The 17,562-nt window shown below is 39.9% G+C and overlaps 1 protein-coding gene across 4 annotated transcripts in view; it reads right to left on the minus strand.

Annotated features, from left to right (window-relative positions):
* Positions 1-4,268: 4,268 nt before the first annotated feature.
* The window catches only part of TMEM242 (transmembrane protein 242), a 58,447-nt gene continuing 45,153 nt past the window's right edge, over positions 4,269-17,562 (minus strand). For 2 of the 4 annotated variants that reach the window (XM_056567078.1, XM_056567081.1), the window contains exons 4-5: positions 11,061-11,098; positions 4,269-4,804 (exon numbers count right to left, since the gene is read on the minus strand). In XM_056567078.1, coding sequence (XP_056423053.1) covers positions 4,702-4,804; positions 11,061-11,098 — 141 coding nt within the window. In that variant the 3' untranslated portion in view covers positions 4,269-4,701. Of the gene's footprint in view, positions 4,805-9,517; positions 9,618-11,060; positions 11,099-17,562 lie in introns of those variants that run through there. The other 2 variants (XM_056567079.1, XM_056567080.1) reach the window with 2 other exon arrangements.

The raw sequence follows: 17,562 nt of genomic DNA on the forward strand, positions 1-17,562 counted from the left end.
CTTGATAAAAATAAATGTATGACTCCATGTCAGCATGGCTTTATGAGGGATCGGTCCTGTTAAACTAACCTGATCAGCTTTTATGAGGAGGTGAGCTACAGACTGGACCAGGGGCAATCGCTGGATGTCGTGTATCTGGAATTTTTCCAAAGCATTTGATACGGTGGCACATAAAAGGTTGGTGCATAAAATGAGAATGCTTGGACTGGGGGAGAATGTGTGTAAGTAGGTAAGTAACTGGCTCAGTGATAGGAAACAGAGGGCAGTTATTAATGGTACTTATTCTGATTGGGTGACTGTTACTAGTGAGGTACCACAGGGGTCAGTTGTGGGTCCTATTCTATTTAAAGATTAGCTCCCACAATCTTTTTTTCTTTTATTTTTCTGTCCCTGCCTATTTCCCATCTATGCCCAACCCCTCCCTGCCTTTAATTTTTTTTTTTTTTACTATATTAAAAATGCCTTTTTATCTGCCTGGTAGTGTGCTCACTTACCATGCAGACTTCCCCAGCAGGCGCAAAGTCACTGATGCCTGCTGGGGGGACGACTTCCGCCTTTAGTTCACCTATACAGGGTGCCTCCAGCTGCTTCACCACTACAACTCCCAGCTTGCCCTGACATCTAATGGCTGTCAGGGCATTCTGGGAGACACCGCTCCCCCCACCCGTGTTGAAAACCCCGAACGCCGCTCCCCCCATGTTGAAAACCCCGAACCCGCTCTCCCCCAACCCCCATGTTTAAAACCCCCGAACCCCGCTCTCCCCAAGACATACCCTAGTGCAGAGTCCTGAGGCAGCAGCACCGGCGTATATGCCGGGAGTTGAGGCCAGGGAGCCAATGCGCTCTCAGCGCTCGCTCCCGCGTGTCTGATTGACAGGCAGGGAGCGAGTGCAGGCTGAATGAATTAGGACCGATTGCCCAGCCGACATCGGTCCGAATTCAAGCGTGATGTCACGTCATCCTGCAGCTGGCCATTAGGAGGGAGACCCCTAGTGGACGGTTTTCATAGATGCCCATGACAAGGAAATAATTCTACCACTGTACAAATTACTAGTCAGACCACACATAGAATACTTTGTACAGTACTGGGCACCAGTGTACAAGAAAGATATATTGGTGCTGGAGAGGGTTCAAAGACGGGCAACCAGGGTAATACAGGGAATGGGAGGACTACAGTACACAGAAAGATTATCAGAATTAGGGTTATTTAGTTTAGAAAAAAGAAGACTTAGGGGAGACCTAATAACTATGTAGAAATATATCAGGGGACTGTATCTATAACAAGGAGGCATCCTCTATGTTTAGAGGAAAGAAGGTTTTATACACCAGCACAGAGGGGTATTCTTTACTATAAGAGCAGTGAGACTGTGGAATTCTCTGCCTGAGGTGGTGGTCATGGTGAACTTGGCAAAAGAATTCCAAAGGGGTCTGGATGCATTTTTGGAGAATAATAACATTACAGGTTGTGGAAACTAGATTTATAGGGACAAAAGGTTGATCCAGGGATCTATTCTGATCTATTTTGAGTCAGGAAGGAATTTTTACCTCGGGTAGGAGTTTTTTTTTTTGCCTTCGTCTGGATCAACTCATTAGGGTTATAGGTTGAACTTGATGGACTCTAGTCTTTTTTCAACCTTATGAACTACGTTACAGGCCTTTGCTTTGAATGACTTTAGCACATCTGCACCCCCACAAGACATCACCAGTCTCTCACACTGCTGGTATGATTTTGCTCCACTTTTCTTCCAGTGTCTTCCATTGTTTTGCGACTGTTGTGGGTTTCTTGGCCATAACTGTCACCAAGGATTTTCTAGAGGTTTTCTAATGGGCTTAGATCAGGACTCTGGGCTGGCCTTTTCATAGTTTCAATGTTTTCAGTTTCAAGGAACTGCTTTACCAGTTTTGCTGTGTGACAGGGGGCATTGTCCTGTATGAAAATTGGAGGCTGATTGAGTGAGTGATAAACGCAGGGAAGGAACCATGTGTTGTTGAAGAAGGTTCTGATACACTCTTGCATTCACTCTGCCACGTACCTGTATGAGAGGTCCAGAAAACATTCCCTAAACCATGACAGTTCCTCCTCCATCTTTCATGGACTTCTTTACACACTTTGGGTTCGGTCTTTCCCCAGTTTGTCGATGAACATGTTTCCCATCAGACCCAAATAAATTAAACTTGAATCACTAAAATGAACTCTGTCCGCACAACATCCTCCTCAGCAAAGGGGAGTCTAGCCTTTTGATTCTTTCTATTAATGAGAGGTTTGGTCACTGTAGCGTGGGCTTTCAGTCCAAATGCTCTTTAACATTGAGACACTGTATAATGAGACAGATCCTTACCCTGTTCAGTGCTGAACTGGCGAGCAATTCCAGCTGCAGTGTTGAATTGATTACCCATAGAGATTTTCGGCATTATCCTGTCCTCCCTTGCATTTTTCTTTTGAGGGAGACCAGCCTACTAGGGGGACTTGAATGAGTATTGTTGTAAAGTAATGAGTAATGTTGTAAAGATGCAATATTTTAGAAATCACAGCTTTGGAACGACCAACTTCTCTTGCTATTGCTGATAGGGTCAGCCCTTTGACCTTCATCTGGACAACCTACGGCAGGAGGGTTTCAGTCATTTTGGAATGGAACCATTTTTGCAAAGTCAGTGAAAACTGGAAAGTTAGGCTGCCAGTTTAATAAGGTTTGTCAGTTCATTAAGGAAATTAGCACCAGTTGCTAGATTAACACCAATAACTTTCAGGTATCTGAAATTGTTCCCTAATTTTGATCAGTGTTTTTTTAATATCTCATTTACATTTTTATTCTGTGCTTTAGAATACAATTTATGAAATAAGCTTAGAATACTGCTATTTCCTCATGTTATATGAGGATATTTTCACATAGGACTACACTATGACCTTGACATTTAGCAAATTGTGTGTTCTCTAATTTTGATCTCCAGTGTATAATGGAGTCCATCAGATTCCCAGTATTTTATACAGTAAACAATGTTTTTTGTAAGGCCTCAATACTGCTGTAACTGCTGTGCCACTTTTTGATTTGCACAGGAAAAAACACAAAGGGATAAGCGCCTCTAGCGAAATACATCAAAATTCACAATACATATGATAAGTGAAATTACAGTCACCAAATAGAGTTGCGCTCAGAGCACAACACCCCAGAGGACATCTAGTAATAGCAATAGCAGCTTAGGACCTGCAGCCGTGGCTCGTCCGGTGTTAGGACTGCTAGTTCGGTAAATAGACACTGGTAGAGAGTAAGAAAAATCTGAACTTCTAGGCGCTGGTCCAGTAGGTTTAAAATAGTTAGGACACAAGGTTTAAGTCCTAAAATAAGGTTTATTTGGACTACAGCAACGCGTTTCTGGTCCGTAAAGGACCCTCCACCCTTGCCTGATAAAGTATCCTTTATGGACCAGAAACACATTGCTGTAGTGCAAATAAACTTTATTTTAGGGCATAAACCTTGTCCTAACAATTTTAAACATATTGAACCAGCGACTAGAAGCTCCGATTTTTCTTACTCTGTACCAGTGCCACTTATTAGTTTGGCTTGCAGAGACCCAGGAATAAAGGCAGATAGTGTGAGCCTACACTTACAAATAAATTTAAGCACAGCAACAGATAAAGCAAAACTGCAGCTGTCAGAAGAGCAGAACTGAGGAGCTCAAATGCAGCCAGATAGAGCAGCAGACAGAGATGTGGTGAACAATTTGAGTCAGGCACAGGAAAAGCAGTCAGGAACCAAGAGATAAGGCTGAGGCAGAATCTGTAAACAGGCAAGGTCAAACACAGGTTCACAGTAGCAGGACACCTTCGCTTGCAGCAAAAAAGACACTGTTGCTCAGGCACCACAGGAAGAGGGTGCTCTTTTATAGGTGGGGTCTGGCAGGGATTGGAGGAGGATCCATTATATAGCGCGCGCACACACACTGGCCCCAAAAGTCTCAGCCAGTGCTCGCGCACAGGACCTAGAGGGCAGAGAAAAAAACTGCAGCAATGGCCAAAGCAGCAGGAAAGAGTCCAGGGGAGGAAAGCCAAGGTGATCCCCACAGGGAATGTTACCTGAAACAGGTAAAAAGCAGGAAACATAGTACCGTAAGCTGGTGGTTGCCAACCAGTGGCGTTACACTTTTGCTGTAAAAAATACCAAAATCCAAATAAAAAAACAAGATATCCAAACTGTGAAATATAAAGTCATGTTGCAAAACCCTCATAACAATAAACCATTAGTTAAGTGTTAAGGTAATTTAGACTCAAGGAAATTATATATTTTTATTAATTTAAAGAAGAATAAAAATAACTGTTGCAGTATTTTCACAAATACAATTTTTTTTTTTTTTATCAATGCTGGAATAAGTTCAGTGACTGACTCAACAAAATCTTGTTTCTTGAAAATGATGCCCACGCTGATACTTGTGATGGCACTGGCGGTAGACCCAACTGACTAGCAGGTCCATCAGGTTGATCTGGAAATTTAGCAATGCATGTTGTTCTTTTGCAGTAGGCAGTGGACGTTCATTTATAGTTACCTGCATACACAATATACAGGAGCTTAAAAGGATATTATCCATCGTGGTTGTTCACTTGCGAGCATTCTGTGGAGCCTCCTAATAGCCTAAGCTCATCTGCCATCCAGACAAACCTAAATCAATGATCCTTTTCCAGATGTCTGATGCTCCATTATTTAGACTTCAGAAGATCTTCCCAACTGAAAGCCTTAGGATCAGATGTTTGCTCTTTGCTTTTAGGCACAGCTGGAAATATTGACTGCATTTTTTCTCTAAATTCTTTGAGCTAAAGAAAAAAGAAATACACAAATGAAACACTGTGTAAAAGAACAAAACCTACCAAAGCGCTAATATTTTTAAGCGTTTTTAGTGTGTATAAAAGCACATGACAAAACCTATTGAAAAACACCAAACTACAAAGTAGTCTCATACATGCATATTTTAGTGTTATCAAAATGAAATAAAGAAAAAAAAACTAAAAAAACACCAGTAGCCACTGGGGGGGAAAAAAACATACAAGTGCACTGATCAGGGCAAAGGATTTCACAATAAAGGAGAACGATCAAATAGATGCAAAAAAATCATAGTGATAAATGATCATAGTGTCATTTGTACTGTATGACATAATCCATGCTGCTACAAGTATTCAAATAAACCAATATACTGTATGCCAATACTAAAGATTACTGAACTATACAAATGAATAACCCAGCTACACATACCAAGGGATTAATAATAAAGTATACTCAGTAACCTCACCTCACTCTCAATAAAGGCTACATACTACTAAATTTGAAAATGTAAGAATCAAACATGCCTAGAAAGAGCAGTATACAACCATCCATCAAGGCAACTGACCACAAACAGACAACCTTACCAGACACCAATGCATATGCCCCTATATCGTTTCACACACCTGCTTCATTAGAGGGACCACCAGCTTTTAATAAGGCTGGTGGTCCCTCTCAAGTTGCAGCATGCTTCACTCCCCAGCTCTGCACTCACTGCAGAAGACAGAGTCCATGTGCTACAAGCTGCTTTACTATATTTATAAATCGTGGCAGTCGGAGCTCTGAGTCCCTCACCGACCAAAACTTTTGGCATGTCTGCATTCATTTTTTCGAAATGATAATAATGCTTTCAGGAGTTTTTCCATGACAAATCAATGTGATAAGCTGAAAATGTTTGAGCAGTGGGACCTAAACAGTGAAACAAGAATGTAGCTGCCAATGGAGAATGTCTGTTCCCTGGCATTATTTATGACACATTAATTAAAAAGGCCACAAATAAAAAATTTTGGAAAACAAAATAAAATATTGCACCTACAGACGTACAGTTGCCTAAATCTAACATTTGACACTGAAAAGGCGTAGAACAGATTTCAAATAAAAAAATGTGATTTAAATTATTAAGAGCTGTTCAATAAATTTTACTCTGAATACACACACACACATATTATATAATATTATATATATTACATGCAACTTTTATAGAACAAGAGAAAAAGAAAAGCAGAATCCAGACACAAATTCCATTAGCTTTCTATTTTGGTCTTGTAACTGGTGGAAATGCTTTCACGCAGCTCATGTGGGAACTAGTGATTATGCCTTTGAAGTAGAACACTGAGTGGCATCAGCGTCACGCGGGCCAATTGGGACTCGTCTCTATCTTGGCCATGTCTTTCATGTAAGACTGCAGGGAATAGGATGCTGACTCGCTGGTAATGAATTACACGGATTAGCTGTGGAACGAGGCGATCAGAAACAGGCATGTTCCTGTTTTTTTTCCAACATCTCGTAAGGTTCACTGGGACAGAAATAGCTTAGGAAAAAATACCACAGTTTCCTTTAGCTTGTTTTGAAAGTGATTATCTAAATGTTACTCTTCAAGTAAACCTGATACAAGCCTGTCTCTTGGAGGCAATAAAAAAAAAACATTTCTCATGATACATTAACAAATGCAAGGCTAATGCAGGACATGGTGGGTGGTTATATAGCATTTTGAAATATTACCTCTACCCTTTATTTTTTTAAATGTTTTCTGATTAAAAAAGTAAGATATTGCAATCTATTGTAAACTATGCTTACATAGTACCATAGTATTTACAGCGCAGTACAGATACGGTCATCAATCATATTTGTTATTGTTCCAGATGGAGTTCACAATCTTTATCTCCCAATTCAAACTCACACACATACAATTTCAAAAGTGTGTTAAAAGTACATTTTGTTTTCTGTTTGTTTGCTGTTAGTGAAAGAGACTTTATTCCATTCTCAACATTTTCTTTATTATTTGCTTTATTATACAAAATTGTCTGCTCAAGGAGAAAGAAAGAGAAAGAGATATTGAGAATTGAGACTTTCTGAAAATGTAATTTCTCAGAAATAATCAATACCACAATGGTAACAATAAATTATGGCACAGTACACTATACAAATTGTTATTGCTGTGAATGGGATGACCTAAAAGTATCAAGTTAGTTTTAACAAGTTAGAGAACAGTGTAAGAAAGAACCCCTCAAATTTGCTAAATTTCAATTTTTCTTCTTCAAGTTAACCACACAATTTTTTTTTTTTGAAGAGTCATTACAAAGTACAATTGCTCCTGCAAATAACAAGCCCTCATAGGGGCCAACCCGACTGTATAATCCTGCCCATCACCTGATATTCACTCCCATTGCTAAAATTAAGTTCACTCCCATCTGACTAATTCCCTAAGGTATCCTATCATCTATAAACCTCCATATCTCGGGATGGAAGGGACATATCAAAGAACTGTAGAAAAGTGTGTGATCAGGACACCCTAAGCTATTTATTGATAATACAATCATTAAAAGTGACCTCTTTAAAGTGATTCTGAATAAGCACAAATAAAGCTTATAAAACAAACATATCAGCTGTTCTAGTAGGATTTTCCTGACATTTTCTTAGTTGCATCTCAGAGCAAAAGTCATGGTCCGCAAAGAGCTTTCAAAGCATCAGAGGAATCTCATTGTTGAAAGATAGTCAGGAGAAGGGTACAAAAGAATTTCCAAAGCATCAGTTATACCATGGAACACTGAAGACAGTTAACCAGTGGAGAAAATATTAATTTCATATTGATGAAAAGACAGGAAGAAAATAGGTCAGGAAGGGTTCCAAAAGGCCTACTGTAACAGGTCCCCCAGAAGCATGTGGAAAATTTAGTATGGTCTAATGAAACCAAGGTTAAAAACTTTTTGGTTATAATTCCAAAAGGGATGTTTGGTGCAAAAACAACACTGCACATCACCCAAAAGAACACCATACCCACAGTTAGGAATGGTGGTGGCAGCATCATGCTTTGGGGCTGTTTTTCTTTAGCTGGAACCAGGGGCTTAGTCGGGGGTGGAGGGAATTAAGAATAGTTACAAATAACAACCGTCAGGTGTCTGTTGGAAAGCTAAAGATGAAGTTCACTGTTCAACACGACAACAACCCTAAACGCATTAAAATCCCTAAAAGCACGGCTTCACCAGGAGAAGTCATTTTGGAATGTCCAGGCCAGAGCTTAAACCAACTGTATATCTGTGGAGTGATCTAAGAACAGTGCAAGATGTCAGAAGTCCTCCCAATGTTGTAGATTTGTAGAGATTTGCAAGAAAGAGTCGGCAAACATTACCACGTCAAGCTATGCCATGGTAATAGACTCCTACCTACCTTTATAAGTATTAGTTTAAGGGTGTGCACACTTATGCAGGTTTACAGTGTTTTTTTCTCTCTCTCTTTCCCTCCTCAAAGATTTCAGTTTGTTTTGCAAATAATATTCTCATGTTACAGGTCACATTAACCCCTTAACGACCAAGGACGTATATTGATGTCCTTGGCCGGGTCCTGCGATATAACGCGGGGTCATATCGGGTTGGTCTTGGCATGTAACTGACACCGGGACCCAGGGCTAATAGCGCGCGGCAGCAATCGCGGTGCCGCGTGCTATTAACCCTTTAGATGTGGCGTTCCAAGTTGAACACCTCGACTAAAACGAAAGTAAAAGCTTCCCGGCTGCACAGTGAAAATGCGGTGTCCCGATCAGCTAGGACGCGAGCGGAGGTACTCTTACCTTCCTCCGGCGTGTCCGATCGGCGATTGATTGCTCCAAGCCTGAGATGCAGGCTTGAGCAATCGATCGCCAATAACACTGATCAATGCAAAGCTATGGCTTTGCAATGACCAGTGTAAGAGATTGTAATGTGATTTAACCCTTTCCCTAATAATAGTCAAAATCACCCCCCATAAAAAAAAGCAAAAAAAACAAACATATGTGGTATCGATGCATGCGTAAATGTCCAGAACTATAAAAAATATATCATTAATTAAACCGCACGGTCAATGGCGTACGCGCAAAAAAATACAAAGTCCAAAATAACATTTTAGTCACTTTCTATATCATGAAAAAATGAATAAAAATCAAAAAGTCCAATCAATACAAAAATGGTACCGCTAAAAACTTCAGATGACGACGCAAAAAATTAGCCCTCATACCGCCCCATATGTGGTCAAATAAAAAAGTTATAGGGGTCAGAAGATGCCAATTTTAAACCTATAAATTTTCCTGCATGTAGTTATGATTTTTTCCAGAAGTACAACAAAATCAAACCTACATAAGTAGGGTATCATTTTAATCATATGGACCTACAGAATAAAAGGTGTCATTTTTACCGAAAAAAAGTACTGCGTAGAAACGGAAGCCCCCAAAATTACAAAATGGTGTTTTTTCTTCAATTTCGTCGGACAATGTTTTTTTTCCCGTTTCACCATAGCTTTTGGGGTAAAATTACTGAAGTCACTACAAAGTAGAATTGGTGGCGCAAAAAATAAGCTATTATATGGATTTTTAGGTGCAAAATTGAAAGGGTTATGATTTTTAAAAGGTGAGGAGGAAAAAATGAAAGCGCAAAAACGGAATAACCTGTTGTCCTTAAGGGGGGTATTTTTCTACTTTAATGGGTAGGAAAATATGCGGTAGGAAAATATGCAGCAGCAAACTGTGTGTGACCTTACCTCATCCTGGGGACAACTGTTCTTGGGATTGTGGGGATTCCAGCAGATGGACCCCCTGAGCAGCTTCTTATACCCCACCCTCTGGAAACAGAACACATTTTGATGTTTGGAATGCCCCAATAAAAATAACAATCAAACCACTTTTTATAGGTAATCAATGCAGAAATCTAGTGTTTTTTTTTGTTTAGTTTTTTTTTTCAAAAATGGCAAGGTGCTATTGGTTGTGAAAAAAATCCTATTTTTTTATTATGCAGTTAAACTAACATAACCAAAGATGATAATTTTTAAATATCAAATTTATGCTAAAGTATAAGGTACTGTCTGTGGTACTCTTTCCCAGGTTTTTTTTTATTTTTTAATTATTTTCAAAGAAAAACTTAAAAGGGTAACTTCAGTGCATAACATTTTATCCCCAATCAATAGGATAGGGGATAAGTGTCTGATCGCAGTGTCTGCTGGGAACCCCTGTGATCTCCACTCTGTGCAAGGAGACTGTTGACCCCTGCACGAAGCTGTGGTCAACATGCCCCTTCAATGCATCCCTATGGGTGAGCCGGAGATACACGAGCACTGGATCTCTTGTTCTCCCATAGAAATGCATGGAGGGGGCCTGTCGACCATGGCCGCTCCGAGCAAGAGAAGAGCCGGTGTTCCTGACACTGGGCAGGAGAACGCGGCGGGTCCCAGTGATCAGACACTCTTCCCCTTTCCTGTGGATGAGATGTTCCCCTTTAAAGGAGAACTCCGGATACAAAGCTTATCCCCTATCCTAAAGATAGGGGATAAGTGTCAGATTGTGGGGAGTCAGACAGTTGGGACCCTCCGCGATCTCCTGTTCGGGGGCCTGGCTCTCCTTTTGAATGGGGCGTGTCAAGCACTGCACAAAGCGGCGGCCGACATGCCCCCTCAATGCAGCTCTATGGGAGAGCTGGAGCGCTGCACTCAGCAATCTCTGGCTCTCCTATAGAGCTGCATTGAGGGGGCGTATCGGCCACCACTTCGTGCGGTGGTAGACGTTTCCCATTCAGGTTAGATGATAGTAATACATGACCTTGTGCTGCACGAATAAAGATGTGCACCACTACCCTAAATCTATCTGGCCCAGCTAATATAATGTTCTTCACACAGGGCAACCTGTGTCTCTTGTTGTTATTTTCTAAGCCAAGGGTAAATAACTCACAAATAAAGAACAATTTATTCCCCTTCTGTTCCTAGAAGTAACCATGACATCAAGATAAACATTTCTGCCTGGAATCTTTGATAAACACAGTTCTCTTGGGACATTTATTTTCATGCCTCGAGTACTCTGTAATGAGATATTTTCAGCTGCAATATCATACACCCAAGCTAAATAGGACACAGGGAGGGAACAGCCTTAATGTTATTCTAACCAGTGGAAAACACTCTCTGCTGCAGCATTATAAAAACGTTCCCTGGCCTCCAGATGCAGCTTGTATGAAAATTTTACTTGCAGGGCTTTTAACATGTTTACTAGGTCATTTCTGTTCTGAAAGGCTGACTTACCTTGTGACAATGCAAACACTATCCTTCAGTCTATGGAACTTAAAATACAAATAAAGAAATGTTATTCCTTTAAAACTAAGAAGATAAAAAAAAGTTCCCATATTTTATCTACAGTCCCTATTAGATTAATTAAAATAAATAAATATAGCTATAGATATATTTTACATTCAATTGTCTTTCCAGACCATTGTAACTTGAAACCATATATCCACATACAATGCTACTAGGGCTGCAACTAACGACTATTTTTATCAACATTCATTGTCGATTAATCGATTCGTTATTTTAACTTTACATACCTGTCACCGAGCCGTGGTCCGCTTCACCTGTTCGCTTCCTCCGTTCGGGTGCCGGGCAGAGCTTCATGATGTCACCGTTACCCCAAGCCTGCTCGCAGTGAGGCCCATCAGCGATGATGTCATGAAGCTCCACCTAAACGGAGGATGTTAACAGGTGAACCGGACAGCCGCTTGGAGACAGGTATGTAGGGCTAAAAAAAACTAATAGAATCAATAAAAATAATCGTTAGTTGCAGTCATAAATACTACAGACAGCCCAGCTCTGCAAAACATTTCAAGGGCTAGAAGAAATTACCACTCATAATGGGCATTTCACTGGTAAAACACCTATATTACTGAAGTGCATGCACTCTCTGGTAGAGCCTCCCTACAGTACAAGGAGGTACTACATGTTTTGTACTACTCTTTACCTGTGCCAGGGTTAGCTGCTCCTTTGGACACCAGATTTTACTTTTTTGGGACATTGCATGTACTGTACAGCACCCTGAAGAAACTTCTGTCCTATACATAGTGATTTAAAGCTTCCAGCAGCTTTTTCTTTTATATGTACGGACTTTCTTTATCTGTATTAGTTATCTACTTATTTCTCTTTGATCCTCACTTTTTGGGAGACTTCAGAACCAATTACCCGGCTTCCATATTCCCATTATGGTCTCAAGATACAAAGGTCGTTCTGAAACAAATTACTATTGTAACTCGAGGGACCACTGTATGTGTGTATGTATAGTATATAAATATTTATATATTTACAATTGTGGGAATTAACTGGTTTTCTGAAAAGTAAACTAAAAGAAAGGCACCTTTATTCTTATTCTATATGCTTCAAGTCAACAATTTATTCCCCACTTGGTCGTAAATATTGGCACCCCTGAAATTTTTCAAGAAAATGAAGCATTTCTCACAGAAAAGGATTGCAATAACACGTTTTGCTAAACACACATGTTTATTCCCTTTGTGTGTATTGAAACTAAACCAAAAAAAGGTGAGGAAAAAAAGCAAATTGGACATAATGTCACACCAAACTCCAAAAATGGTCTGGACAAAATTGCGCACTCTTTGGAAAAAATAAGTGAAATCAGTCACTTCCTATAACCATGAATAAGCTTCTTACACCTCTCAGCTGGAATGTTGGACCGCTCTTCTTTTGCAAACTGCTACAGGTCTCTATTATTGGAAGGCGCATTTTCCCAACAGCAATTTTAAGATCTCTCCACAGGTGTTCAATGGGATTTAGATCTCGACTCATTGCTGGCCACTTCAAAACTCTCCATCGCTTTGTTGCCATCCATTTCTGGGTGCTTTTTGACGTATGTTAGGGGTTATTGTCCTGCTGGAAGACCCAAAATCTCAGACACAAACCCAGCTTTCTGACACTGGGCTGTACAGTGCAACCCAAAATCTGTTGGTAATCCTCAGATTTCATGATGCCTTGCACACATTCAAGGCACCCAGTGCCAGAGACAGCAAATCAACCCCAAAACATAATTGAACCTCCACCACATTTCACTGTAGGTACTGTGTTCTTTTCTTTTGTAGGCCTCATTCTGTTTAACCCCTTAAGGACGCAGGACGTAAATGTACGTCCTGGTGAGGTGGTACTTAACGCACCAGGACGTACATTTACGTCCTAAGCATAACCGCGGGCATCGGAGCGATGCCCGTGTCATGCGCGGCTGATCCCGGCTGCTGATCGCAGCCAGGGACCCGCCGGCAATGGCCGACGCCCGCGATCTCGCGGGCGTCCGCCATTAACCCCTCAGGTGCCGGGATCAATACAGATCCCGGCATCTGCGGGAGTTCGCGATTAAAATGAACGATCGGATCGCCCGCAGCGCTGCTGCGGGGATCCGATCATTCATAACGCCGCACGGAGGTCCCCTCACCTTCCTCCGTGCGGCTCCCGGCGTCTCCTGCTCTGGTCTGTGATCGAGCAGACCAGAGCAGGAGATGACCGATAATACTGATCTGTTCTATGTCCTATACATAGAACAGATCAGTATTAGCAATCATGGTATTGCTATGAATAGTCCCCTATGGGGACTATTCAAGTGTAAAAAAAAATGTAAAAAAATGTAAAAGTAAAAGTAAAAAAAAAGTGAAAAATCCCCTCCCCCAATAAAAAAGTAAAACGTCCGTTTTTTCCTATTTTACCCCCAAAAAGCGTAAAAAACATTTTTTATAGACATATTTGGTATCGCCGCGTGCGTAAATGTCCGAACTATTAAAATAAAATGTTAATGATCCCGTACGGTAAACGGCGTGAACGAAAAAAAATTAAAAAAGTCCAAAATTCCTACTTTTTTAATACATTTTATTAAAAAAAAAATTATAAAAAATGTATTAAAAGTTTTTTATATACAAATGTGGTATCAAAAAAAAGTACAGATCATGGCGCAAAAAATGAGCCCCCATACCGCCGCTTATACGGAAAAATAAAAAAGTTATAGGTCATCAAAATAAAGGGATTATAAACGTACTAATTTGGTTAAAAAGTTTGTGATTTTTTTTAAGCGCAACAATAATATAAAAGTATATAATAATGGGTATCATTTTAATCGTATTGACCCTCAGAATAAAGAACACATGTCATTTTTACCAGAAATTGTACGGCGTGAAAACAAAACCTTCCAAAATTAGCAAAATTGCGTTTTTCGTTTTAATTTCCCCACAAAAATAGTGTTTTTTGGTTGCGCCATACATTTTATGATATAATGAGTGATGTCATTACAAAGGACAACTGGTCGCGCAAAAAACAAGCCCTCATACTAGTCTGTGGATGAAAATATAAAAGAGTTATGATTTTTAGAAGGCGAGGAGGAAAAAATGAAAACGTAAAAATTAAATTGTCTGAGTCCTTAAGGCCAAAATGGGCTGAGTCCTTAAGGGGTTAAGGTAAACAGTAGAATGATGTGCTTTACCAAAAAGCTCCATCTTGGTCCCATCTGTCCACAATACGTTTTCCCAGAAGGATTTTGGCTTACTCAAGTTCATTTTGGAAAAATATAGTCTTGCTTTTTTTATGTCTCTGCGTCAGCAGTGGGGTCCTCCTGTGTCTCCTGCCATAGCGTTTCATTTCATTTAACCCCTTCAGGACGGACCTAGGGCGTACAGGTATGCCCTGGCTCCCTGGGACTTAAGAAAACAGGGCGTGACCCGATGATCTGGAGTTAGAAGGTGATCGACGGTGTACTATACCCTGCCAATCACCTCCTGTTGCTGGGTGAGGTGGCGATTCAATCACATCCCCAGGAGCTCTGCTATTGGTTAATTGGTTAATGTCCCCTTCTCTCAGCTCTGCTCGCCCACCAAGCTCAGTCAGCGGGCAGAGCTGAGAGGAAGAGCCAGGGATCCCCCCTCTGCGAAGATCTGTGCCCCTCAGGGCTGAAGAAAAGCTGTGTATTGCAGGGTGAGCTTGAGTGTAGAGGGAGTGTAGGAAGTAAAAAATACATTTTCCATTTTTAAAACATTTGAAAGTCTGGACAGTGCTGTTTTTTTCAGGGTGAGAGAAAGGTCCCATTCACATCACATTTTCTGGAAACGTAGGTACATTGAATTAAAAACAAAAAGGTAGGCCAGCTATGTCTATTTGCCAAAAATCATTTTTTTGCAAGACTCAAAAGCAACTGTCATGCTTCTGAGTTTCAAAAAAAAATAGGTGCACATTTGGAAACTCGACCCAAAGTAGTCATAAGAAGACTATGTTCAGTCCACAAACCCCTTAAGGACCAAGCCCATTTTCACCTTAAGGGCCAGAGCATTTTTTGCACATCTGACCGCTGATTTTAAGCATTAATAACTCTGGGATGCTTTTACTTATTAATTTGATTCCAAGATAGTTTTTTCGTGACACATTCTACTTTACCATAGTGGTAAATTTTCGTTGATACTGAAAATTTTGCATTTTTTTAACTTTGAAGCTATCTGCTTGTAAGGAAAATAGACATTCCAAATACATTTTAGATTGATTCACATATACAATGGGGGATATTTACAAAGCTGTCTATGTCCCACATCAATATAGACCAAACTACAGAGCGTTAGGCTGGTTTATTGTGCACCTAATTTATCAAAAGTTGTAAGGCTCTTGATAAATTCTGTGCACAGACTTTGGGATCTATGCTTTAGACTGTATTTAAACCTGCTCCAGAATGGTCTGACATTTCGGCGTACTTTCAGCCAATGCGACTTGTCGCTGAAAAGTCGCTTTTGATAAATTCAGCACCAATGCATTTTTCCGTCTAAAATAGACTAGAATGCACTAAAATAGACTAGAATGTATCATGTTCTAAAAAGCAAATCAAAAGTCGCAGAAAAGTCGCATATATTTAGACCTCCACTTTCTGTGCGACAAATTTATACAGGAAAAACCTGTCTAAATCCTTTGATAAATATCCCCCAATATGTCTTCTTTATGTTGGCATCATAAAGTTTACCTGTTTTTACTTTTGGAAGACATCAGAGGGCTTCAAATTTCAGCAGCAATTTTCAAATTTTTGACAAAATTTTCGAAATCAGAATTTTTCAGGGACCAGTTCAGTTTGAAGTGGATTTGAGGGGCCTTCTTTTTAGAAATACCCCATAAATGACCTCATTATAGAAACTGCACCCCTCAAAGTATTCAAAATGACATTCAGTAAGTGTGTTAACCCTTTAGGTGTTCCACAGGAATAGCAGCAAAGTGAAGGAGAAAATTCAAAATCTTAATTTTTTACACTCGCGTGTTCTTGTAGACCCAGTTTTTGAATTTTTACAAAGGGTAATAGGAGAAAAAGCCCCCCAAAATTTGTAACCCAATTTCTCTCGAGTAAGGAAATACCTCATGTGTATGTGAAAAGTTCGGCAGGCGCAGTAGAGGGCTCAGAAGGGAAGGAGCGCCAATGGGATTTTGGAGAGTGAATTTTGCTGAAATGATTTCTGGGGGGCATGTCGCATTTAGGAAACCCCCTATTCTGCCAGAACAGAAGGAAAAAAAAAAAAAAAAAACACACACATAGCGTACTATTTTGGAAACTACACCCCTCAAGGCACGTAACAAGGGGGTACTGCGAGGCTTAACACCCCACAGGTGTTTGACGACATTTCATTAAAATGAAAATGTGTAAATGAAAAATATATATACATATATATTTTTTTTTTTTACTGAAGTGCAGTTTGTTACCCAAATTTACAATTTTTACAAAAGGGTAATGGGAGAAAATGCCCCCAACCCAAAAAAAATTGTAACCCCATCTCTTCTGAGTATGTAAATACTCCATGTTAAGACGTAAAATGCTCTGCTGGTGAACTACAATGCTCAGAAGAGAAAGAGTCACATTTGGCTTTTGGAAAGCAAATTTTGCTGAAATGGTTTTTTGGGGGAATGTCGCATTTAGGAAGCCCCTATGGTGCAAGAACAGCAAAAAAAAATTTACACCCCACAGGTGTTTGATAAATGTTCATTAAAGTGGGATGTGAAAAGGAAAAAAATTTTTTTTTTTTTACACTACAATGCTGGGGTTAACCCAAATTTTTCATTTTCACAAGTGGTAACAGGAGAAAATGTCACCGTAAATGTGTAAATACATTTCTTTGGCGTAAAGACATAACTTATATCTGGACGTAAACAGCTCTGCGGGTGAACAGCAGGTCTCGGAAGAGCAGGAGCGCAGTCAGGGGCCTTGAACATTTACATGGAGCCAGAACAGCGGGACCCCCCCTCAAGGAGCATTAAATGGGATAAATTACTAAAATGGGGTACAGTGGGACGTAAAATAATAAAACAGGTTATGTTCCCAGAATGATGACCCAGAGCATAGCCAAAACTAAAAAAATATGCCCACCCCAAACCCTATGCTCTGAATCATCATTCTGGGAATGTCCGAGATATCAAAATATAATGTTAATGATCCTGTACGGTGAACGGCATAAACATAAAAATTTAAAAAGGTCCAAAAATGCTGCTTTGTCAAATTTTATTCAAAATTCTTTTTTTTTTTTATAAAAAGTGATCTAAAAGATTTATATATGCAAATGTAGTATCAATAAAAAGTACAGAGGACGACACAAAAAATGAGCCCTCATACTGCCCCATATACGGAAAAATTAAAAAAAGTTATAGGTGGTCAAAATAGGGCAATGTTATATTACTGATTTTGTACCAAAAGTTTGAGATTTTTTGTACCGCTTAAAAAAATCTTAAAGTATCTAGCCATGGGTATCATTTT

Source organism: Hyla sarda, chromosome 3 (assembly GCF_029499605.1).
Source record: "Hyla sarda isolate aHylSar1 chromosome 3, aHylSar1.hap1, whole genome shotgun sequence".
Classification (NCBI taxonomy): domain Eukaryota; kingdom Metazoa; phylum Chordata; class Amphibia; order Anura; family Hylidae; genus Hyla; species Hyla sarda.